We start from the raw sequence: 25259 nt of genomic DNA on the forward strand, positions 1-25259 counted from the left end.
TGCGTATTACAAAGCAGAATTAATCGGCACTAAAATTCCCGTATATAGTAGTGCCACCTTGTGTTCAAACTTGGTAATGTGGACTGAATCAAAACTACAGCTGAGCAAATAGAAAAATAATCGTGTTCATTCATCTCAACAATATCTGATTCCAGTAAGGAAAGAAATTGGAAACAGTACCCAGAAACAAAAACACATAATCAATTACGTATGTTTACAAAAATCTTCATACAAAAACGGTCATATTCACAATAAGAAAAACAAGTGCTGCACTATAATTCACTAATAGATTCAACTTGGACAACAAGAGGCTTTAAATGAATCATTTTCGAACATTAGAATTTAAAGTTTGTCACGAAGGTGTAGGAAAACAGAATAATTACAAAGCAGTTCAAAAATTGCATGCTGTCTAAAGTTTACAGCAAACAACAATGTGAAGAACTCACTTCTATGAACTTCATGTCAGTCCAGTTGCCTTTCACATCCTGATGAACTTGTCATCTAGTGGTTTGATATTTACAATTTTATAACATTTTTACAAGGAGGACCGATTCAATCAAGTCCTTGACTTCAACATATGATTTTGCATGACAGCAAGCTTCATCATAATCAACAACCTCTTTTACCTTGGGCAAACTCTGGCACCTGCGGCACCATACCGACCTCCAATCGACCCGGCATATCCAAGGCCAGAACAGGATGGCACACCCCTGTAAAGTTATGCTTGAAAGAGCCCAACAACTGACCCGTTAGCGCATTGTAGAAGTGCAATCGACCCCGCTGGTAGTCCAGGAGCGTGCCCACCCGCTCGGGCGACTCTATCACAAAGATGCTGGACTGAGCGGCACCGTGGAGCATCTGGTACCTGCAACTAAATGAACACAACCGCAAGCAGACACTTAGACCAATTTCAGTATCCAATACAGACAGACGTTTGTATTTCAACGTACCCGGATGGCGACGGGATGCACTGTAAACACCATGAAAGTTTGTTTTCCCCCAATGGGCACTTTCTCCAGGCTGAGCTGTACGCTACCCCAAGCCTGTAAGCTGCACATCCTGACACCGTAGTCTCCCAGTAGTGGTGACCCCTCGCTGGTAATAACTCACCTCTGATGGACGGGGGCCTGGAAATGAGAAAATACACTGCATGGATGTTCTCTACAAAGACACACAAACAGGAAGTGAAAACAGAAAAAAACGGTGAGAGATAGTAAAAGCTTCCACTCTTCCGGGAAGTCTTTCGACATGGATGGGAGTGTGTCTGTGGTCAAAGGTTACCGATGCTGGATATGAGAAAACCTGCCTTGCAATCATGGCTCCATTTCATTCCATATTCAATAGTGCTGACGTCAAGTGTTTCAACATCAAATACATCCAAAAACGCTTTCATTGGCTTTTTTAGTAGTAGGCGGGGGACACCCTGAACCGGATGCCAGCCAATCGCAGGGCGCACATAGACGAACGACCATCCGCGCTCACACTCACACCTCGGGACAAGTTAGAGTGTTCCGTTAACCTGCCATGTATGATTTTGGAATGTGGAAGGAAACGGGAATACCCGGAGAAAACCCACGCAGGCCCGGGGAGAACATGCTAACTCCACATGGGAAGGCCAGAGCTGGAATCAAACCCTGCACCTCTGCACTGTGAGGCCAATGTGCTTAACAAGTTGACCACCGGGCCGCCTTGAAGAATAAATTGTGTACGCAATTGACATTCAGTCAATTGTGTAGTTCATACCCGTTCATTTGTACTTTATTATTTTCATCACTGGAGGGAGGGGGAAAAACAATGACAAAGATAACATGCTCATTAGCTGACTTATGTCTCGCAGGGCATCATACGATGTTTTGTTTCGGACCGTTTTGACCATCTCGCCAGAAAAATGTAGGTTGAACTCCAAATTGAACATCTATTTTGGACTTCAACATATACCGTACTTTACTTACTGTTTTTCTGTGGATGAAATGTGTTTTTGATGAGCATCTTGGGACAAGTAAACGGTGGTTTGGTCTTCTGACAGCACCAGAGCAGGATGAGCTGAAGCTTCCAGCAAATGAAACCTTGTTGCTGAAAGCAATTAAATAGTTACATTAAAAAAAAAAAAAAAAAATACACTGTTAGGACACTTCTTTCGGTTGCACAGTAGGATGCTGTGATTAAGTTAAAGTACCGTATGGCCCGCAAGTCACATACGGCCCCCCCCCGCTCTGTTCTTTAATCCAGCATCAGTATTGACAGTACACATATATAAAGCATCTTTAATTATTAAGAAAAGCACGGTACAAATCTATGACTATCATTCTTGTTTTAACCCTTTCAAGCACCCTGTAACCTGACACCATGATAAGCTGTCGACTGTCGTAACCGCTGTCCCTGAAAACGTTAATAATTAAATGTCCTTTGACATTTGTTGGGGTCTTTAAGAACGTTCTTTCCTAAAATTGGCTTGATAAATCTATTCGGATTTTTCCCCCTTTACAGTAATTTGTTAATTGCAAACATTAAAATACAAAAACACTGCGGAAACAAAGTACCGGTAGCCAACATTTTCTTGGGCAGTTTTGGATGAAGAATCCAAATATCTCATTACCAGTAGTTTCTCTCTGTACACGCCCCGCACTCCAAGCTTTGACATTTTTTAAAAAAGTGCAGGAAAACCATTTTTTTTCAATGAAAATCTGATTTTTTTTCTCATTGTAATTTTGGTAGAATATTGATGTCTTCTTTTTATTTTATTTTTTTGATGCAGACCGGTGTAATCCAACCCAAAATGTAATCATTTGTCACAACATCTCCAAACGACGTGGCCCACCTGTCCGTTTTAAAAACTCCGTCAGCTATACACAGTAAGTAATAATATATCCGTGTTTATCAACAAGGTTTAGAAATATTATTGTCAAACGATTGTGGAAACATCTCTCAGCACAATGTTGCTCAGTTGTTCTATATAGAATGAGGGGGTGCAGGGGGGTGGGTGGCAATCATAATCAGATCATCTTTCAAAATCGGTCAGCCCGATCGTGCAATGCGCCACATCGAGTATGTACGAGGACATGATTTGGAACCTTTGGTTGAAATGAGAGCAGCCTCGCTTTGTTCGCTGGCTCCAGCTTCATTCACCGCTTTGATGTAAAAGAGATAATTCTCATTGGGCTGCAGCCGAACTCCATGTTCACAGCTTTTTATGCCAGCAATTGATCTAGAGGAAGAGCAAAAGAGGATGTGCGCGCGCACACACACACACACACACACACACACACACACACACACACACACACACACACACACACACACATTTAACCGTACTGTGCAAAATCTTGAGGCCACCACAATCCGTGTCGCTTTCAATGACCTTTTTTTTCACAGCAGTCATTTTGACAAAAGGTGCCGAGAGAGCCGGAAGCAATTCCATGAAGAGTTTCATTCCGTTTAGGTTATAAGGAACATCTTGCTCATCAAGTAAAATCATCATGGTAGCCAAAGACTTGAGTGGAATTTGCTAAATAAAGTCAGAAATCTAACACTGCCCACCTCAGCCCGTCTCCTTCCAGCTCATACTGGCGACAGTATTCCAAGATGAAACTCTGTCCAGGATTCTGTTTTGCCGGGTTCCATCTCAGCATGGCCGAGTCCCACGTGACGGTGCATCGCTCGCTGTCCATCACGGGCACTGACGGAGCTGTAAAAAGAAAAAAAAAAAAAAAAAAGTCCTCCTTAGCTATAATGTCTTGCTTTCATGAATGCATCAAGGTGCGCAACTGACCAGTGGTGAAGACGAGCCTCTCGCTGGGCAGAGAGCAGCCCGTGTAGTTAACAGCCATCACCCAGACTTTGTAAGACTTATCTGGCTCCAGCTCTTCCAGGACGCAATAACTCTCTTTCACCGTCACGCGGTACTCCTCGGACACAGCTGTGGACAACACACTTCCAGTTCAATTAAAACTTGACAATCATCATGAATTTACATCCAGAATAGGTGAACGGTGTAAGAATGACAACAATTTGGATAGGTGGCTCCCGCTTTATAAGGAATCAAAAGTAATGGGACAATTGGCAACTCAGCTGTTCCACGGCCTGGTTGGCGCGAATGGCCGCCGATGGAACTGCTTCCCTTGCGTTTATTGATGTGACTGCTGACAAAAGCGGCAGGATGACTGCTGAAGTGTTTCAAGTGATCTTATCTGCTCGTATTCAGCTAAACACTTCAGAACTCATCGTACGGCGCCGCACAGTGCAGATGGACAATAACCCGAAACATACTGCGAAAGAAACCAAAAAATAATAAAAAGTTTGATTTATATTGTTTATTTGTCCCATTACTTTTGATCCCTTAAATAGCGGCGGTATATAATTTGTACACAAAGTCTTGAAAGTCCTACACCATTCCACTGAATTCCTGAATAGGGTATCCAAAAAAAAAAAAAAATTCTCATTGGCATCGTCATCATTGTTAAGTATCTTGCGTAGGCGATTGTAACGTCCAGTGAAAGATAGAAAAATACCAAATATAATACTGCATTAGTAGTTCTGTATATTCTACTCGTGTACACCGATGGGGGACACTTGAGCAAAGTGTCTCCATATATGATCTACCTCCTTGTGGCTCCTCCATGCAGTAAACCTGGAAGCAGTCGATGATATCCCCGGGGTTGACCATCCAGTAAACGGCGACGCTGGCACTGGTAGCTGATCCCGCCTCCTGGGGTTGCAGCGTGGGCCTCTGGGGGACTGCAGCGCAGAGCGGGGACACATTTATTGCTGTGCGCCACGCAGGTTGAACCCACTATGGTGCGCACGTGCATCCGCGCACCTGGAATTCCTTTTCGCTGTGCGAGATGTGGGCTGGAAGCGTTGCCTTTGGCGTAATCCTCGAACACCAGCAATCCCTTGGAGCCCAACTCCAGGGACATGGTCGACTCCAAAGCTGCCTTTAGCCTGACCACACAACAAGCTACACTCTTTCTGGACATATGCTTGAAGCTGTGGTGTGGTGAAGAACTTGATTGAATCATGCAGTGTGTTTCACATAGTTTATGTTACCGACATATTTGTGCATCGCGGTCAATTTCAATACCGGTACCACTGAAAAGTTCATTCGTTACAGATGTTTAATTCATTTAACATGCAAAATATTTTTTCAGAAGGCCAATTCATAGCAGGTTTCTTTTCTAAAATAAATTATTCATGTAACCTTGCAATTTCTTGGGATTGTGAATTGTTTTCATTAGCTATAAAATAGAGCACAATTACCCGGCAAATCTTTACAAAATTTTTGCATCAGAGATGCAAGAAAACAATTTTTTTGTAGCTGATTTCAAATCTGCCCTCATTTTTTTCTCAAGCACATCAACGCTTGCCATAATAATATCAACAAGAGCAATTACAGTACATTATATGCAATAAAGTAATATTTATGAATTAAGGGTTAGGTTCAGCAAGAGGTGAAATTATTTTCTGAAACAACAGATAAATTACAACGCGTGGTCAAATCCGTATTGTGCAAAAAAGAAAATATCTCAAACCTGATGTGCTAGGAAAAAAATAAAAAAGGAAATGCTGTTTTTAAAATCAGCATCAAAAATGCATTTTCGAGACACATAAATCCATCTCGGATCAAAATTTGCTGTTGACCAGTGTGATCAACATGATAAAAACATGTCATCATTGCACTCCGTGTTCAATGAATCCGGAATATTTGTTTCACTTTTTGAATTGAACACCTGAAATAAATACACTGGATGCTGTATTTTATTGAGATGCACCTGCTTATATATTGGGCAAAATGATCATCCGATGATGTGGTGGTGTTGCTGTCATGAGAGCTTTTGCAATTGGCTCTCATGTTAAGCTCTCATACTTCACATTGTGGGCAGCCAGTGTGTTTTCTAGCACTTACGCACTTCTTTCGCATGCCACAGAAGGCATATTACCTTGCATGAATGTCCTCAGGGGTCTGAAGGGAAAATACATGGATGAGACGTGATATCGGAGAATTGACTCATACTTGGAAAAACATCAGCAATGTCGTAGCTTGCACATAAATAGCGAGCGATCAAACCCGAAGCCATACCCGAGCGTCCGTCTCAGCTTCTCTGGCCGTGGTCTCCAAGGTGGCTTTGGCCGAGTCGATGCTCTCCTGGAAGCAGACGATCTGGTCGTACAGCTGCTCCAGCTTGACCTTCTTCTCCTCCTCCATGTTGACGGACATGTCGTTGTATTGCGCCATCACCAAAGCCATCGTTTCGTCATTCTGCGTCTGCATGGCTGCCTCGGTCTCAACACACTGGTGCTGGATGGCAGAGGAGGGAGGGCGGACCACGCGAGCTCGTGAGCAGCGCACAAAACATTCTTAACGAACCGAGGCTGCGTTAATCAACCGGAGTTTGACCGATCTTGACTGGCCACAACATTAAGGAAGCGTGAACAATCGAAATGAGATCAGTTACAAGAAGTGCATCATGACATTCGGTTTTTGAGACAATATGGGATGTCAATGCATTGCGCAAGTCTACCGACTGTTGTGGCATTGCTTCGGCTGTGGCAGCTGTGAAATGAAAGCACTTGACATACACTTCATTCATTGATTCTTGATTCATCATCACTCCCATTCATAAGATAATAAATAAAAATTTAGAAGATGACAAAGTAAAGTTGAGGCTGCGATCAATAATCCATGTCAACAACAGGGTGACTCGATAATTAATCACCATATGGCAAAAATAATACTTGAATAACTAATTTTATCCAAACAGGCTAACTTTGGCTAACTTTTGTGCCATGTTTGATTTTTTTAAATGGACAGAAAGGTATTCATCATAATTAACCACTTCACAGTTTTAAAAAATGTTACATGTAATTTTTTTTTTTTTTTTTTTTTGCAAAACGTCATTAGTTCTTTTGAACCAATTTTTAAGGGCGAGGGGAACAGCCAAATTCATGCAACAAAAAGATGCAGCTGATGGTCGGTGGTTCGGATTAAACAACAAAGCCCCCATAGTTGGCCCATACAGTAAATTTGAAATCTGTACCTCCACAGAGTGGTAGGCCAACTCCAGCTCAGACACCAGGTCCTCGATGTTCTCCGACCTCCCCTGCAGCTCGGAGATCCAGTCACTCAGTCGCTCCTGTTACATGGCAGACAATCAACACCGAGTCACACTTCCGTTCATTCATTCATTCATTCATTCATTCATTTCCATTACTCTCTGGAAGTAGATGACTTGGGGTTTTCTTTCCACGGTTATTTGGTCTAAGAAAAAGTCCTTTCGTTTTGAGCGATTGTGCAGATGTCGTACCAATTCGAGTCACTGTAGGTAAAACGACACTACTAAAAACAAGGCTGACCCTGTGTTGGCCCTGCCTCTGTCAACAGATCACAGATCACTCGATGGCGTGGCAGAGGACCTTTTCCAGCGATCAATGCAGAGCGTTACATCACGTGAACGTGCGTTTTTCCAGCTGGCGCATATTTGGAAAAAGTTCACAGCAAATGCGTTCTTTTTCCAGCTGGCGCATATTTGGAAAAAGTTCACAGCAAAAACTTAATGCCATCATGAACGGTCAACACAGTTAGACAACTGGACCTCTATGCACTAATAATGCACATGATATCAGAATGTACTATAAACGGAAATGCCAAAATATGAACTGTTTCTCTAAAAGACAAATGTTTAGCTAGTCCCCATTATGTATAAACTACAAAATCAGATACTTGTAAATTTATGGCTGAGCCGTAATGATGGATCACTTTCGACTGCACAAGACAGAAGTGTAAATGGAATAGCATCATGTTACCAAGTGCATCATTGAATAGCACAGCACAGGATCCTACAGTGTAGCGACTCAGAGTACAGTACGATAGCATAGCTATCTGCAGCTTTGTGAATCTTTGCTTTGGGTGGCATTGGTTAAATTGGGGTCGTGTATCATTTGTTTCATATATCATTGCATTATAATAACTGTATAAAACTGCATCAAAAATGTATAGTTCAACAACGGTACCACACACATCCATCCATTTTCTAAACGTGCCAGAGTCTATCCCGGCTGTCTTCGGGCAGTAGGCCAGGTACGCTCTGAACTTGGTTGCCAGCCAATCGCAGGGCAGACACAGATGAACGACCATTCGTGCGCACAATCACACTGACAAAGCCACAGTAAATTGTCTCAAAGAAAAAGGCCAAATAAATAACATTGATATACCCAAATGATTTCTTACCCTGATGTCCTCAAAGGCTTTGTCCACCGCAAGCACGTCGTGGCCATCATGGTCCCCACAATCCCAGTCGTTCTTAGACAGCAAACACTGGCAGGTGAGACAGAACCAATCCATCCCCTGAAGCTCAGCGGCCAATTGGGCCTGCCGTTGCTCCTCGGCATCAATGATGTCATAATCAGCCTCAATGAGATCTTTGTCTTCAAACATACCCACGTCCCTCTTCTCTTCCTCCAACTCAATCCCCCGAACAGAGACTGACACTAGTTCCTCTACTTCAGCTTCGACTAGCTCTCTGATGTCCTCCTCATTAATCATCTCGTAATCTGGAACGTCTTCAGGTGTCTCATGTTGAGCTTTTTTTCCATCCTCGGTTTCACTGTTAAGACCGATGTCTCGGCCTGTGCTCATGTAGTCACTTTCTGGGACAATGTCTTTCTTTTTTTCGACATCTGCAATATCTGGTTGTAGGTCGTCCTCAGGCGGCAGAGATAAATCCTCCTGTGGGGCGTAGCTCCTCAGAGGGGAGAAAAGACCCTCCTCTTTGTCAGGCTCTGTCCTTGGTTCTTCCATCTCCGCCTTTTCCACTGAAGGTGAAGGCGGGGCCATCATCTTCAATGTTTCCGATTGTCCAATCGGTTCTTCTTCCAGCTGAGGCGTTGGTATTGCTTCCGTGATGTCAGGTTCAGATGAAGGTAGATGTTCACCTTCTGTGTCGAGATCAGGTCGGGTTCCTGTATTACTTTTTGCAATGTTCTCTGAGAACGGACTCATGTTTATGTCCATCTCCACAGCTTGGCCTTTGGGGACAAAGACAATCAAGTCGTCGTCCATTTCAGTTTTTTGGGAGTTGGCCTTGTTGCCTTTTGAAGGTGTCTGGTTCTTAAATTCAAACGTCTCCCGCTGTGGCTGACCTGAATCTCTATCTTGTTCTTTAATTTTGGTTTTGACCTCCAAGCCCTGATCAGGAACAAAACATGCCGACTCGTCTACGGCAACATTCAATGGCGACACATCGGCTCTTGTTTCTGTTTGCGGAAGACTCGTTACCTCCTGGAGATCAATCTGAACCTTAGTCCGCGTCACTTTTTCATCAGCTGTCTTCTCGGTTACCTTCACAACCGCGCTCACCCTGGGCTCACAGACAGTAACGAACTCAACTGCTGCCGGTTGGTCAGGATCAAGCTCCTCTTGATTACATGGTGACTTCTCTTCTCGTGTCTCCATTTCAACTGAACATTTTTTCTCTGCCTCGATTGCTGGGATCTCGTCCTGGTTGTCCTGATCAACAACTGCCACAATCGGTGTCACAGCTGCAGCCTTCTCACGAATTTCACCTACTTCATCTTCTTGTTGAAGGTCGAGGACTGTAACAGTAGGTGGCATTTCACGTTCCTGTTCCTGCACCGCATGTGTTTGAGGCAGCTCTTGGGTTTTCGTCATAGTTTGATGACGACCTTGCTCATTTCGTTGGTGCGCCTCTGCTGCTTCTACTCTTAAGCTATTAAACTCTTGAGGTGTGTCAGTGAAGCCGTCGGGAGTTCCATCTTGAGCTTGAACCCTTTCCTTCTTCGGCCTCTCCTCGTGAATTGAATCTACAGGAACAGGCTGCTCTTCAGTATCCTCAGAGTGGTGTAACTCTGCCCTTTCCATGTCTGGAACTTGCTTGTCAGACCTTGCTGCTGCTGTATCATCTACGACTGCAGTGTTAACTGCTTGTTTTGCGGCCTCCGTCTTGATGTCATCTTCTTCCTGTTCCACCGCTCTCGTTAGACACCCTGTCATTTCAAACTTACTCTGTGACCACACCTTCCTCCTTTCCTTCTTATCTTCCACCGAGTCAACTAAAAGGTCCACTGTGGGGGTTTCGTCTTTCAAAATGAACTTTTCCAGGTACCCGTCTGCCTCCTCCGAATCCGACAAACGTTTCCTCAATGATTTTTCAGAAGTCACGCTCTCTGCGTCGGAGTATTCCTCGTCGCTCTTTCTCCTTTCGCCCACGGCATCCGCATAAAGGTCAGAGTACATGAAGGACATGGCGGTGGGTTCTTCCAGCAGAATGGGATCAATGATCTTAGGGGGTCCAGGGGAGATATAAATCGGCGTGAGGGTGGTTTCTTCACTTCCAAACAATACTGAGCCGCTCTCCTTCATGGATCTCTGGCTCTCTCTTCCCACTCTTGATTTTTCTACCCCCTCATCTGCTTTTTGCTCCATGGCATTTAAAGGGGCTCCTTCTCCATAGAAGACCTCATCCAGATGTTCCTCAACTATCTCTTTTTCTGTCACAAAGACAAAGGAGTCCTCTGACTCAGATGGGCTGTCCTTGACTACCTTTACGGGCATTAATTCCACTTTGCATTCCGTCGCAGGTTCGACCACCTCCTTTTGAAGGGGTGGCTCTTTTTGTCCAGGAACCCCCTCATCCACCAGGGTAAACTTCTCAAAGTAGTCAATGTCTTTGGAGCCATCTTGCGGAATTGACGCATGTCTCAGTTCAGTGTCTACTGAAGACCCAGTGTCATCCTTTGAAGGCTGTTGGTTGATCAGAATCATTAAATGAATTAAAAGAGGAAGAAAAGAGCCATAAAAAATATTTCATTGGACAAATGAAATCATTTATTACTACATTGAGCTTACCTCATTGCATTCCAGCATTTCCACGTCCTGAGGTGAACCGAGATTCTGTGTGGTCTCGAAGTGAATTCGAGACCTGATCTTAGAGGTTTGGTCAAGATAAGACAAGTTGTCCTTGAGTTCTGTGCTCTCCTCTTCATCCACTGTGGGAAGTTTGGATGTCACCCTGATGTTAAGAATCTCATACCCCTCTGAAATCAAACTAAACAACTGCTGATCTTTGTTTTTGATTTCTCCCAAAGCTGTCTCGGGTCCGTTCTGCTGCTCTTTGACATTGGGAAGCGACACCTCTGCCATCTCTGCTCTCTCCACTCCCAGAGCTGAGGCTGACCTTGAACTCCCACATCTGCTTAGCCTGTCCCTCAACCTACTGCTCCTTCCCGACCTTGTTCTCCTGCGGACTATTTTGTCCTCATCAAAGATGATGGTGACTTTCCCGGCGGTTCCCTGAGACCCGTCCATGCTGCAGGCTTCAGAGATGGAGCTGGTCTCAGAGGCCCAAGGAGTAGAACAGCGACTGGAGGCCGTTTCCCAAACAATACCGCTGTCCTCACTCTGGACGGTCACCATGGAGAATGACGGATCCACCATCAGGCACTGGAGTCTGGGCTTCACGGACTGATCCTGGACAATTTCCCGTAGACTATAAAGGGAAAACGAGAAGCTTTTGAGAGGAGACGTTTGAGCCGCCCAAAGGAAGACGTCAAACTGGGATCAGCAACATGCGCTTACACCTTTGACTATTGAGTGATGCAATAGGAAAGTTCTGAATAGAATGTGCAAGGAATCCAAGACATCATGATGTAACAGGAGGCGAGCGAGGATGTGTAGCACGCACCGTGATAAATGTGAAAAAATACTGGCATAATGAGGTTGCTTTAAGTGCATAAACTCCTTGGAATGTCACATTTTAGCAGATGAATAGATTGATTAATTGATTTGAGTTGATTACTCCAACACCGGGGTCCTGCCTCATGCAACCCGGATCACACTCTCCAGCCAGTGAATTTTTAACAATAAGGAAATAGCGAAAGAACAAAGCGCACTAATATAAGCTACCAAGTATTTGACAAATTTAATCGATAGGATCGCCATGTTTGTATTTGGTCCAGTTGGGTGTGTTAAGCACCTGTTTCGCAATTCCTCCACCTCGTCCTCTTCCTCATCCTCCTGGCTGATGACATCGGAAGCCTCACACTGGAACTCAGTCAACTCCGTCCTCTCGGAATCCAAACTTTCACATTCCTCCATAATTCCTTGGGAATTTACTGGGTATTTTTTTTCCTTTCGGGTCTTCTTGTTTTCAGCCACTCTCGAGTTCAGGAGCTTTGATCTGTTCTGTTTGTGTCATTCTAAATGGGGAGGGGTCCATCTGACTCAGCTCAGGACAGAAATAGACTAAGTGGGGAAGGAAAAGAGCGGTGTGTTGAGTATATGTGGAAAGGAAGGTGCTCAATCTCACCGGGTGTAAATCGGGCGCAAAGATTTGAATGCATGAACTACATTCTGACAAAACGTTTGCGGCAATCTAGGCTAACGTACATGTTGTGGACATCAATGTGTACAAAATAAATTGCAGGTGGAGTCGTGTAACTTTAAGATCAAAATCCCTTTTGCTAAATATAGGCCATGTGCTGAAACATTACTCCCTCGTCTCCCCTGCTGTTTTTGGCAATGCTTCAGGGCCACTCATACATACACACTTGTCTTTCCTCTCAACAGTTTGAAAGCTTCATAAATATAAAAAAAAACGAACTTCATTTGATCCATAATCTTTCTCTCTCCCGATTTAAAAGAAACCCGTGTGCAGTTAGATGCTACAAGTCATCAGGTTAATTTGTTCATTTTCAATCTAGTTTGGATCTTCGTAGTGGGTGGAGAAAAAAAAATTGCGTTGCTTTTTACCGAAGTATAAAATCCAGTATACTTCACAATCAATTCAAGAAGATCACCCATTTTGATTCATACGGGGCCCATGAGGTGACATGGAAAAACAAAATCAAGAAAATTTGCGTTCCAATGATTGTGGGTCAGGTTTTAAGAGGGAACGCAAACATTGCGGGAGAATACAGATGGGTTTTTTTTTCTTCCATGTCATCTTATGGACTCTGTAGATTTAATTTAACATAAAAAAAACAATCATACAAACATGTACAAAAAAAAGATGTGGGAATATGACAAGAGCAATACAAAAATCACAATAAAGTCTTTATAACAAGTATAAACAAATCAGATAAAGCTGCAGCGGACTGGGACTTTTTGAGTAATATGTATCTGGTGTCACTGTGTGAAAAGGTGAGCAACTCCTTATTGCCAGGATGTTTCCTCATCAATGATCTCTTGTACAGGAAGAATGGAGTTTAGGTCCATCTCCCTCCGTAGCATTAGCCAGGACTGCGTACACAGACAACATGCAAAATGAGCATCAAAACAGGAACAAAAGGATTACTGTTTCACTTTTTTAAAAATGCTTCAAAAACGACCTCCCCATCTCCCCACAAACCTCGAAAAACTGTGATTTAATGTAATCGAATTTGGCCTGTTTGTGGACTGCCCGTGCAACATTTTTCTTCTCAAACGGCTCTGAAAGAGAATGCCAGGAAATCAAGTCACTTTCAGAAATATTCACATTGAGAACAGTGACAATTTGTGAAAAATCTCCTAAGATTGGTGACTGGGGGGCCTTGAACCAGCGATAACATTCAAAGTTGTCGGTTTTCACGAATGGGAACTCAAATCAAAAATGTTCTATTAAATAATATGCACCTAGAATGAGTGAACATGGTATTTTTTTTTTTTTTTTAATGGAATCTGAATGCGATAGCAAAATCCACCCGTTACGATCCATCCCAGGGTCAACCACTTTGCTGTCGACAGAAAATGACATGAATCCGCCTTGGGGCTCAGCTTCCCAAAGTCACATGACTAAATCCAGAAAACAGGTGAACCCTTGGGCGGACGATGTCGACAGCAAGTGACAAAACGACCCCCCCCCCCCCTGAGATAGATAAAAATGGGATGGCTTTTCCTGCTTAAAAACATTATGTTTCAATTGGTCAAGGCGCATATAACTTAAGAAAACCTTTAACTTGACTTCCCCTTGAATGCAAACAGGTCTGCAGAGGCAGTTCCAAAATATGCATTTCAGAAACAGAATGGCACTCCGCAGCGCACAAATTTGTACTACACACCCCTGTAAATAAATGGTTAACATTTTCAAATTATTTTCCTTGAGCAATTCAGAGAAAATGCCAATACGTCCTCTCCCCTGACACGAATTACTCTGACAATTTTTTCCATCAATACATTGCGGTAGTACAACTGACAACATGCCTACCTTCCACACATATGAGTTTGTCTTTCCAATTTGGATGATGGTGCCTGGGTAAAGCTTTGCCGGCTCGAACAGAAATCACGTTGTTGTTCCAGCTGCATTACGGATAAGATTAAACATGATTTAGTTGCAATTGGAACCAATACCCTCCCAATGTGAATGAATATCTCTGTTGGATCTCATTAGATTGGCCGCCTATACCTGATGTTGTGGCCTACTTCAATGTTTTTAGGGGAGCTTTTGGTTTAGAGTCACAAATGACTCATGGAACAATGTTTGTCTTCTATTATGCAAAACAACAAGAAAATGCTATCGTCGGTGCCAAGAATGTTTATTTTCTACATTCTGACTTCCGGGTGAATCAGTGATGAATCATCCTTATGTATGAAAAACTTGGGTAATGAACTTCATCCATGATAATGAATATCGTCTTTTGGAAAAGTATTCAATAAATTTTTAAAAAACAGTAGTATAACAGATTCAGTAGTTAGGTGAGCTACTATTTCTGCAACTAGAGGCCAAGGGTGTTTACTCACGCAAGGACAGAGGATACGGGTTATCAGAAGTCAAAGATATTTGTAGAAAAGTCCTTTTATGTAAACATATGCATTATTTTTATTACACACAGAAAGGTATCTATCGTCATATAGTAAAGATCAAAGTAAACAAAACATTGACAAAAAAATATATATATGTTGTCAGAAGTAAAAGTTAGCATTGGAGATCAGGTGGACAACACACCTGGCGATTAAATCATGACACAGGGTCTATTAAAGCGAAGGCCAGGACACAGCAGTATTGCACAAACAAGAAGAAACCCTCAACATACAAGGAATGTGTTTGAGTACTCTACATGGTTAACGCAATTTGAATTTCAACCCAAGTCAAATCAAAATGCAGCTTGGGCACTTGTGCCATGTTATGAACAGCCCGCACCATAACAACATCAGGTTAGTGCTGCGTAAAGCCAAAGGTCACACCTGCCTCTGGCACTCAAGCAGAAACATGATAACGAAGGGGAAGGATGACAGAGGAAGCGGGAGAAAGGGGCAGGTGGCGAGGCGATTGGAATACACAGCGGGCAGGGAAAAGCACAACAGAAAATTGAGACGCACAAGAACCGGCGATGTAATGTGTGGGGTAATGTCGAACACCTGAATTGCGTCGCATAATATCCGAGAAACCCCAGAAGCAGCGTTCCCAGCGACGACTGGTTTCGCGAATGGTAGCGGGGGATGTTTTGGGCTGCTTCAGGGATCATGTCAATCTCCAAAGAGGGATCGAAACACTCCTAAAAACCAAGACAAGATATTTACAACTTGAAGAGGATATTATATCACTCATGTTCTATGGTTACAAGTACATTGCAAAGGCCATGTCAAGACAGGAAAAAAACAAACAAACCCGATTAGACTTAACCTGACTTGTTTTCTCCTGTGATGTTCCCACGTGACTTTCTTTTGTGCAGTACATGCGTTGTTAAATGTTTCGCAAAGGATCAAGAAGGTATTTTTATAGCATATTTCGTGTCATGTTAAACTAACTCATAGTATGGGCGTTGAAGGTGTGCCGTCACCTATCGCCACAATGTATCTTTGCTCATCTATCTATGCCGGTGATGCATAGCGACAGGTAGAACAAGAGGACGGTCAATGTGATTTTGGACAATGTCACGTACATGCGGAGCGTTTCCTCAAACTGCTCAGACGTCACAGGTTGTAATGCATCTCCCCCGCCCCCCAAAAAGGAGGCTTCCACAGAGGAGCACCAAGTCTTTCGATAGCCGTGATTTGCTTCACTCAAACCGAGTGTGGCTATTAGCGCCGGTGTTAATGAATTACACGTTTAGCAATGAGGCTCGTTTGCATAGAGGTGGGCGATTTGTATGCAGATTACCTCATTTCAATGCACGCAAATAGCACCGCCACAACGAAACGCATTCTGCTTGGTTATCTCAAGTAGTGACGCATTTCACCAACTGCGCGCTTTTTGTGAATTAAACGCTAACCGTTTGCTCTATTTTCGCTGCTTAATGAATCTGGGCCCAAGCTGCCAAAGAGTGGGGAAACTTACTGGAAAGTCCATCTGCAGTGAAGGAATCACTGGCTTTTCGAGGGCTGAAACGGCAAACAAGAAATTAGCCTGGAATGAGGATATAAACGGGTGGAATACAAATACGAATGTGTAGTGTGTATACTGACTCTGGAGGTAGTGCAGCACCATCAGCGCCAATGTGTAGCTGCTTAACGTTCCTTGACTGGCATCGTTGATTTGACGGTGCCGCGCCCACTTCTTAATAACAAGGATGAGGGGACGTATCCTGGGCTCAGCTTGAAATACAGACGGTCACATGAGCAAATAAATTTAGCCTTCCTCTAACTAACGGAACTGACTTCTGAATTAGATGAACGGTTACCATAAGCATAGCTCTTCAGGAGGAATGTGTTTCGGATGCCCACGATGTTGTTGACATTCAGGTCAAACATCAGATTGCTAAAGAGAGAACAACACACGCGGTTCAGTCTTAAAATGGTAGCGCGTGATGTGAAACCCACAGACCATGACAGGTGTCGCTCCTTACCTGCCTTTCTCTTTGAACCTGAGGATCGGCACTGTGGCTCTGATCAGCCGTACTCGCTCAACTAAATCTAGCAAGAAATGAAGCGCAGGATTTAGACAACAAGTCCTACCTTCAAAAACATTTTATCCCCCTGAGGAAAGAGCACCACCTTGTGGTGCGGGAACTGGGATGATTTTTGTCCGATTACGAAACTAGTGTTTTCGACAAACGGATGGCGAGTTTCGCTAGACTGATAGTGGTTAGTGGTTTCATATTTGGTCTTGACGCTAGCTGGGCCGTTCGACGGAGAAGCCGAATGATCCACCACTAAGAGTGGTCACAGTTTGGTTGAGTCATTCTGGCTGTTAGTGGCAATGCCACTCGGTGGTCAGCGTGGTCTTCAAAAGAAGCAGTTTCACAACTTTTGTTCATTTCATTGACAGCTGAGCACAAAGCTAAGATGGCATTGACATATTTCTCTATATGTGCCCTGTGATTGCCTGGCGACCAGTTAGGCGTAGTCTGCGTTTCACCCCAAGTCAGCTAGGACCAGAACCAGTTTCCCATGACGCCCTACAACAAAAGCTGTGTCAAATATGGAAGCACGGTTTGATTATATCACGTTCAATTCATTTGTTTTTGAATCGCACTTTTTTTTCCTCTCCAGTGTGGCCCTAATGCTTCGTTCTAGGTTTCTAACACCCACTGATTAAACGATGACTAACTGAATTATAATTTAATGAGTATGATGGGTCTGGTAATAGCTGCTGAGATGACTTTTGTACTCACTCATTGAACTCATAATCCTTTGGAGGGAAGAGAGTACAGCAATTGGATCCATTTTTTTCTGAAACAGAAATGAGATGATGTGAGCAAATCTTCGATGGCACAAACTGCAAAAGGCAGAGGAACAAAAGAAGTCCAAAGTCATTTACACTTACATGGAGGACATAACACAAATCGGCGTCACTGCTCCGGCAGGCTAATCCACTCATGGTAGATCCCGTCATATAGAGCTGCCCCACTGTGAGAAAAAACAAAGCAGTGACGACGAAAGGATAACCGAGTGAAAGAGTCATTAATACACACTTGTGCAGACACGCATGTCTTCTTGTAGCAAACTTCTGCATGTCTCTTTCCGACATAAATCCGAATGCTGCTGCTGGCACATCTCGAATAGACAGGCCACTTGAAAACTTAGCTGAGGGCACAGTAACAGGCAAACATGAAAACACACTTGGTGCAATAATGCGCTGCACTATTCTGTGATACCTGGTCGTTATCGTGGACATGATGGTTCATGGAGTTGCGTGGGATCGCAGGTACACAAGGGTGCACACGCGAATGCGGGTGATCAAAACCAGAGGATGATCTGGACGAGCCTGCCAAGCCTGGGTCAGGGCTAAAAGAGCGATGACGAGGGTGACAAATGAGAGAATGTCCTGAAGGGGGATGAGGTGAGTCATCACCACGTCGGCGCTTGTCAATCGGGGAGCCGTAGTCCTCGTGTTTCCTCCTGGAAAAGCATGTGAGATGTAAAAGCACAAATGCCTATAACTGTCGGTCAGAATCTTTGAGACAAGTCGACATACTTGCGCCAATCTCTCCGAGTGTGAGGAGGGGGCGATGGGCAAGGCTTCCAGTCATAAGGAGGCAAGGTGTCATGTGCACGAACATCATAGCTGTTTAAAAACACATAACACTAGATGTTAAGCAGTTAAAACATTTGTTTCAGAGGGAGTGGAAAAGTCCCCGGCTGTCAACACACAATTTTCCAGTTTCATAGATTTGCCTGCAAAGGTATTAACGTGCATTTTCTGTTCATCCCGGAATTTCCACCAAAAGCTGAATATTCCAAACTTTATTAAAGTTCTGGAACAAACCATACTCTTTGGATAACTGTAACACACAAAAATAAAGCTATAATCCCACAATCCTACGACAATTCTGGCACTCAGTCATGCTCACCTGTCGACTGCTCCGTGTTGGTAAAAGTATGGATCCATGGAATCGGGCCTTGGCCTGTAGCGTGACCGCTGTGTCGTTGATGCGCCCTGTGGGAACATGCCTCAAGAAGCCTCAGCGTTAACACCACTGGAATCGAGGGTACATGGAACAAGAGGGAAAGGAGCAGACATGAAAACAGCACAGTAAAAATTATAACAACTAAGAGGTCACTAGTCAATTGCAAGGCTAATGAAAATTGCACATGACGTTTCCAAAGAATCAGAAACTCCTCCCGAAGAGGTTGTATGTAGTAAGCTAGCAGGCAGCTACCACAAAGCGTCCACCTCATAAAATAACAACAATATCATAAAATCTTCTGTCCGGTGGCGCCTCGATCGACCATTTAGACATGGGAACCATAACAGTACTATTCCACAAATAAACCGGTTGTTTTAAAATTGAATCCAAAATCACACGCCTTCAACACCCACCATTCCAAATGTAAACCACTTCCTGTTCGTTTTATCTCGCGTTGTCGTGACGTAATGCATTTAAATTAAAGGGAACGTAGCAACTTTTCGACAAAAAAAAAAAAAAAAAAAAAATTGGATTTTGTCGAATTTTGTCATACTAAACTAAACTCAACTCAACTAAACTAAACAATTTCTTTCTTCGTTGCAAGAGTAGCCAAGTAATGTTAAATAAATGGCCAGCAAGATTTGGCACATTTTGGTATTTAAATAAGACTAATCGTTGAGATAGTCTTACATACTGTGAGAATGATTGAATGAATCATTAGTGTATAATTAACTATATATATTTTATATAGTATATATAGCATTTTTTACAGGTTAATTCCATGGGGACCTGAATCAGGGTAAGAGAATAGCAGCGGGGGCGGCCCGGTGGTCGACTGGTTAGCACATCTGCCTCACAGCGCAGAGGTTCAGAGTTCAATTCCGGCTCCGGCCTTCCTGTGTGGAATTTGCATGTTCTCCCCGTTCTTGTGTGGGTTTTCCCCGGGTACTCCGGTGTCCTCCCACATTCCAAAAACATGCGTGGCAGGTTGATGGAACACTCTAAATTGTCCCCAGGTATGAGTGTGAGCGGATGGTTGTTCGTCTATGTGCGTCTTGCGACTGGCTGGCAACCAGTTCACGGTGTCCCCCGCATACTGCCCGAAGACATCTGGGATAGGGTCCAGCATCCCCTGTGACCCTTGTGAGGATAAGCAGATCAGAAAATGGATGGATGGATGGATGGAATAGCAACGGTTTATGGGGTCCAGGGCGGGCAGAGCCCATCTCCCAGTAAAGGCCTGATCAAAACCAGGATAAACCCCTCCCCTCCTTTGCTTTAGGTCCCTGTGAATTATGCCCAGTAAAAAGAAACAAAAGATTTTTTTTCCACACGTATTCGGGTTTATTTATCAACATTATTTTGCCATAGAGAACAAGCAACTGAAAAGTAGGAACCACAATGAATATTGAACTGACTCATGACCAAAGTAACCACGTGTCTAATAATAATAATAATAGTAATAATAATAATAAAAATAATGATAATAATAATACTATCAACTCAACTCTCAACTGTATTTATAGAGCACTTTTAAACAACCACTGCTGTATACAAAGTGCAATAATAATAATAATATTTTTTTGTCAGCGTTTCCTTTCAAAATAACACAAAGCCTTATTTTTTTGTGTCATAATATTACATCAACTTATCTCAAAATCAGTTCTTTGGAATTCCCGCCAACCTCAAGGCTGAATAAAATTTGATTATGCCCCTTTGGTCCAGGGAATCAGCGGTTATTTAAATTGGCTCCGTCTAGTGGTTAGGATGGGAATTGTGGATGTGGCGTGAGCAAAGGGCATCTTACCCAGACAGGGAGTTTCACCTCGCTCTATGCTAGTGCTCCATTTTTTTATCCATAGATCCATTTTATAATCTGCTTATCTTCACAAGGGTCGCGGGCGTGCCCTGAAATGGGTGTGCCAAACGCAGGGCACACAAAGACAGACAACCATTCATGCTCACAATCACCCCTAGGGACAATTTAGAGTGTTCCATTAACCTACCATGCATGTTTTTGGAATGTGGAAGGAAACCGCAGTACCCGGAGAAAAGCCACGTTAGCACAGGAAGAACATGCAAACTCCACAGAGGAAGGCCACGGGCTGGAATCGAGCCCATGACCTCTGCACTGTGAGGCGGACGTGCTTAACCGTCACCACCATGATGCTCCAATTTTTAAAATCAATGTTCAATTTTTGTCAGTTAATAAGACTCCTAATCAAACTCAAACTTACTTTACCCATGGGGGGGGGGGGATCAATTTCATTTAATTTACCTAGGGCCAAATCACCCAACTAGCAGCAGTTATAACTTTGACTATAACAGGGGGACATTCCATCGAAGTCCATTTTTTCCACTGTTTTATGCACATCATGAGTGAAAATAAGTCAGTGACATGGATTAAAGTTGACATTTATGCGGTTTGTCACATACAACAGCCTTTGAAAGGCAAACATGTGCAGAAATACTGTGATGTAGGAATTGTGACTCATTATTCAAGTACGAGCCCGCTTTTTGATTGCTGCACACCCACTCATCTCAGGAAAAAATGACTGATGACAACACACACAGCGTCATAAACATTGCTGCCAATCAGACGAGTTGAGGAATAAGCTGCTTCAATTTATTTTTGGACAAACTCCAGAGCATTTTGGAAACAGAATTGTGCTCTGTTCGGCAGATTTCATGGTGGATGGCTTCGTCATGTCAACCGTCTTTCACGCGCTACAAATACATTTGTGGGTTTTGAGTGACACAGCCACACATATAACCAGGGGTCTCAAACTCCAGTCCTTGAGATGTTTCCTTCCTCCAACACATCTAATTCATATACAGTATACACAAGGCATTTTGTTTCAGATCAAAAAAAGAATGTCAGACAAAAGTTGAGAATTCCAGCTTTTATGCCATGGTGTTTACATCTAGATGAGTATTAAGTAACAACTCAGCAGTTTTGTTTGGAGCCACCCGCTTTTTACGTAATCAAAAGTATTGGAATAGACATTGTTAAATTAAATCAAAGTGAATTAATATTTTGTACTTGGTGGCACAACCCTTACTTGCAACCTATTGACTTCGACAGCCTGTTGCATTCTTCATTTGAAATGCTTTTTCAGGCCTCTATTGCAGCCTCTTTCAGTTCTTGGTTGTTTCTAGGGGGTTCCCTTCAGTTTCATGTTCATCTTTTGCTCAGAAGCCCAATGTCTCCAGTATACAACAAAAACAAAGGCATTGCCCGTGGCTGGGCTCAGAGCATGGATATACCTTGCCTTCATGCTTAACGCTCCGTTGTTCCCGTTCCTCCAGTGTCGATGCTGTCCCTGTTATTTTCCGCCGAAAAGACTCAATTTCAATACATCAAGATCTTAATTGTGCTTGACATTACCGCTCTTTGATTTTTTTTTTGTTGCATTTTCATCTGCTGAGGTTGAAACACATAAGTCCATTTTTGAGAAAGTAATGAGTAAAAAGTCGGTGGCGGGGGGATATAAGTAAAAAGTTTTCATAGAAACAAATACTCAAGTAAAGCAAAATTAATTGGAGTGGTGGCGTATTTAATTTCCGCTGCAAATCGACCTAGATTACGCAGGTGTTTCTAATTGTGTTTCCGGTGCAACTTTACTTCCCAAGAAACTTGGTCAACAATGCCTCAAAAAAGAAACGAGTCTCTTGAGAACACGGTGACGTCACTGCGGAGGACGGTGCGTTGAGGTGCTCAGTCGGATAGTGACACGCTGCTCCGTGGGAGGAAGGCGGACGGACGATGCATTATCATTATTCGCCACCAGATGTGGAAACCTAATCACACATTTACGATACACTTCCAAACGTATGTTTTTTTCATGCGTTGTGACGATAAATAATAAACATCGACTGCAGCTAGGCGCAGAAATGATGCACTCATAGAACCGTGGGGGCGTAGCCTGTGAGCCAATGGTAATAAGGGAGAGGGAGGCGGGTGGACACTGTGATGCTGCTGTGTTATCAACCGCCTCTGGTTTGTCTTTCCCAGTCCACGCAGCGGGGCTTCTCCACCTTCCTCTGCCTCCCCTTCTTCTTCCTCCTCCAGCTCGGAATTGGTCATTGACGCCACCGTCTCGCGGGCACCTCGTCGGTTCTCCAGCTCCAGCGCCGGGTGGGAGGACGAGCCTCGGATTCGGAGCCATGCGCACGGCGACGTTTCTGCGTGGGTCGGCGCAGTGACATCCAGCCGCGGGGGATGGAAGGCTTGTCATCACATTCCTGCAGACGCAACGGACGGTGATCAAGCAGGAGAAGCTGCAGTGTGGACGCAACACCATCGTATATACGCAGCGTCTGATCCGAGGGAGATTGCTTCTTGTTACCAGAGGTGTCGCCTTGCGTTTCAACCTCAACAATGGGGTAAGTGATTATGATCGCAGCTTGGTTCACACTACCCTACGGACATGCAAAACGCAGAAAAGACACAACGCAAATGGATGCGTTTTATCTTAGGGAAAAAAAAATGTTCAAATGCACCTTCAGATTGATGCTGGAGTGTTGTGTTTGATCATAAAATGCTGTCCAATTGGATGTTATTCCTCTTAATTAGGTCTGTTAGTAAGCCAGACTTGAGGCCCAACATCCAAAGTTGCATTCATTACCTTTAACTTTGATGATCCTCATTGAATTGAGAGTTTGTTCCCAAACTAAGACAAAACGGAAGTCCAAAAGTTGGTTCCATATAAATGGCATTGTGACAAGTTACCCAGGGCATTGAATTCCACTACAAATTTGGAACAAATACTTGTGCTAGGTTTTGATCGGAACTGTCCAGTAGGTATTCCGTGTACAGAAGCTTTATTACCGTGGTTCTACAGTAGTTTCAAACTATAAGGGGTGTCAAACTGCACTGCACCCCGATAAGAGGCTTTCCGAATATTTTGATCTATGTAGCTAAATGAGGACATCAAAAATATTAATGTAATGGCTGGTACGTGGGAAAAAAAATATGTACAAGATACATGGGTGTGTAAGTGCATTGAGAGCACAAACCTCTGCCAAGGCTTCATCTTACAAACTGTACACCTGTAAAAGTGACTAAACCTGTAGTTGGTGTGAATGTCAACTTTAACTATCCTCTCATATGAGCAATCTGGATGAAATGTATTTCAATAAAATAGATGGCGCCTCACCATCACGCTGTGTGCTCCCAGCCTCCATTGTAGACAGTTATGTAAGTTTTCAACATGGGCATCAGTAACAAGATGATTTCTTCTCCAATGTTGTTGCCAGACATCTATGCTGCAATTGGCTCTACACCCTGTTCCGGGTCTTTAAATGCTGGAACCGCAGTCGCAACAATGCTGAACACTATTTCTGTGACTGAGAGTGGCATCCTGTCTCCATGGCAGCAGCGGTGACCTTAAATATCTCAACATGCGCCCACCCGCGAGATATACCTGCTTGGTGTGCAACAGCGCTCATTTTCATGGCTCCCACCCGCCCAACTTGAGCCCAGTTTTCTCTAACCCCCACCAGGCCTTGCTTTCATTAACAGATGTCTCCCACAGTTTAGTGGGATTAATGACCCACCAGGAGGTTGATAATATGGTGCGAGGCATGGTGCAATTTCTGCCAAAACTCCTGCATTAGCTATGATGCACAGAAGGCTTCTGCGGACCGCGTTCACACCTCACACTAGTGTGGGCAGCACATCATCCCTCCATCCAACGGTCTCCCACCTAGCGGCAGCTCTTGCCGAGCTCTGCCACGCTGGTGACTAAGTTACTCTTATGCAACTGACTCAGTGAGTCAATTGATCCACAATGGAACAGATCAAATGCGATTGAGGGCACAGCGAATGCCTCACGTGTTGGTATGTACCTGCGCAGACGGGTGGAAGGTGTCTAAAAGTGGCGCTGTGACCTCCAGTTCGAAGCCTATTTTACGTTTCAAAGCCAAGCCTATTACAGTTTGTTGTTGGGCTGGTAACATTGATGCTTACATGTCAACCAATGACAAAAAAAAAAAATGTTTGTTGCCATGGCAGCATGTGAGTATTGACGTTCGGAGCACTAGCTAAACATCCATCCACAATGCTTGTCCTCATTAGGGCAGCACAACTGGACTAGTCATCAGCCAATCGCAAATACTGTAGACAACCAATCATTTACAATCAAATTCACACCTCTGGCCAATTTAGTGAGCAATACACCTACTTACACAAAGGACTCCTATTTTGTTTATTAACTCTTTCAATGGCAGCCATTTTCCCAAAAGTACAGTTTGAATGGCGGCCTTCGTGCGCCTTTTCAACGAGTTGGTGTGGACGGCTGAGAGTCATTCTCCAACGGGGGAGGGTGGAGGTGGGTGGTAAGGGGTTGGGGGTCGGGATCGACTGATCCTTAAATGGGCCGCCCGTTCATGAATCTCACGAAATTCCTGATGGCCACCGCGCCCCAGCGTGGTGCGTTGGCATGTGTCGTTAGCGCCCCCCCCCACCCCCACTCCAACCC

The 25259-nt window shown here is 43.8% G+C and overlaps 3 protein-coding genes across 9 annotated transcripts in view; 1 reads left to right on the forward strand and 2 right to left on the reverse strand.

Annotated features, from left to right (window-relative positions):
• Positions 1-101: 101 nt before the first annotated feature.
• Positions 102-12704, reverse strand: cmya5 (cardiomyopathy associated 5). The gene is made up of 14 exons (XM_019866966.1): positions 11988-12704; positions 10862-11501; positions 8225-10756; positions 7035-7130; positions 6077-6295; positions 5937-5959; positions 4817-4941; positions 4600-4734; positions 3770-3916; positions 3538-3685; positions 3072-3205; positions 1953-2073; positions 951-1127; positions 102-871 (listed from the first exon to the last, which is right to left on the reverse strand). Exons 1-14 carry the CDS (start codon positions 12107-12109, stop codon positions 610-612), a joined length of 4881 nt encoding a protein of 1626 aa, XP_019722525.1. The 5' UTR covers positions 12110-12704; the 3' UTR covers positions 102-609.
• Positions 12705-12860: 156 nt separating this feature from the next.
• On the reverse strand, positions 12861-19233 carry tent2 (terminal nucleotidyltransferase 2). Of its 5 annotated transcripts, none has more exons than XM_019866972.1 (15): positions 19191-19233; positions 18721-18846; positions 18345-18434; positions 18025-18268; positions 17842-17953; positions 17694-17776; positions 17542-17599; positions 16774-16840; positions 16609-16685; positions 16394-16522; positions 16266-16309; positions 15347-15483; positions 14196-14287; positions 13362-13441; positions 12861-13252 (listed from the first exon to the last, which is right to left on the reverse strand). In XM_019866972.1, exons 2-15 carry the CDS (start codon positions 18816-18818, stop codon positions 13166-13168), a joined length of 1398 nt encoding a protein of 465 aa, XP_019722531.1. In that variant the 5' UTR covers positions 18819-18846; positions 19191-19233; the 3' UTR covers positions 12861-13165. The 5 variants fall into 5 exon arrangements, with proteins under 5 accessions (XP_019722531.1, XP_019722530.1, XP_019722528.1 ...); XM_019866971.1 differs by having other exon boundaries at positions 17688-17776; XM_019866969.1 differs by having other exon boundaries at positions 17542-17605; positions 17688-17776.
• Positions 19234-22456: 3223 nt separating this feature from the next.
• Positions 22457-25259, forward strand: part of homer1b (homer scaffold protein 1b) — a 28177-nt gene continuing 25374 nt past the window's right edge. The window contains exons 1-2 of one of the 3 annotated variants that reach the window (XM_019866977.1): positions 22457-22716; positions 22793-23163. In XM_019866977.1, the coding sequence (XP_019722536.1) occupies positions 23159-23163 (5 nt within the window). In that variant the 5' untranslated portion in view covers positions 22457-22716; positions 22793-23158. The other 2 variants (XM_019866979.1, XM_019866978.1) reach the window with 2 other exon arrangements.

This window comes from Hippocampus comes, unplaced genomic scaffold (genome assembly GCF_001891065.2).
Source record: "Hippocampus comes isolate QL1 unplaced genomic scaffold, H_comes_QL1_v1.1 scaffold322, whole genome shotgun sequence".
Lineage (NCBI taxonomy): Eukaryota > Metazoa > Chordata > Actinopteri > Syngnathiformes > Syngnathidae > Hippocampus > Hippocampus comes.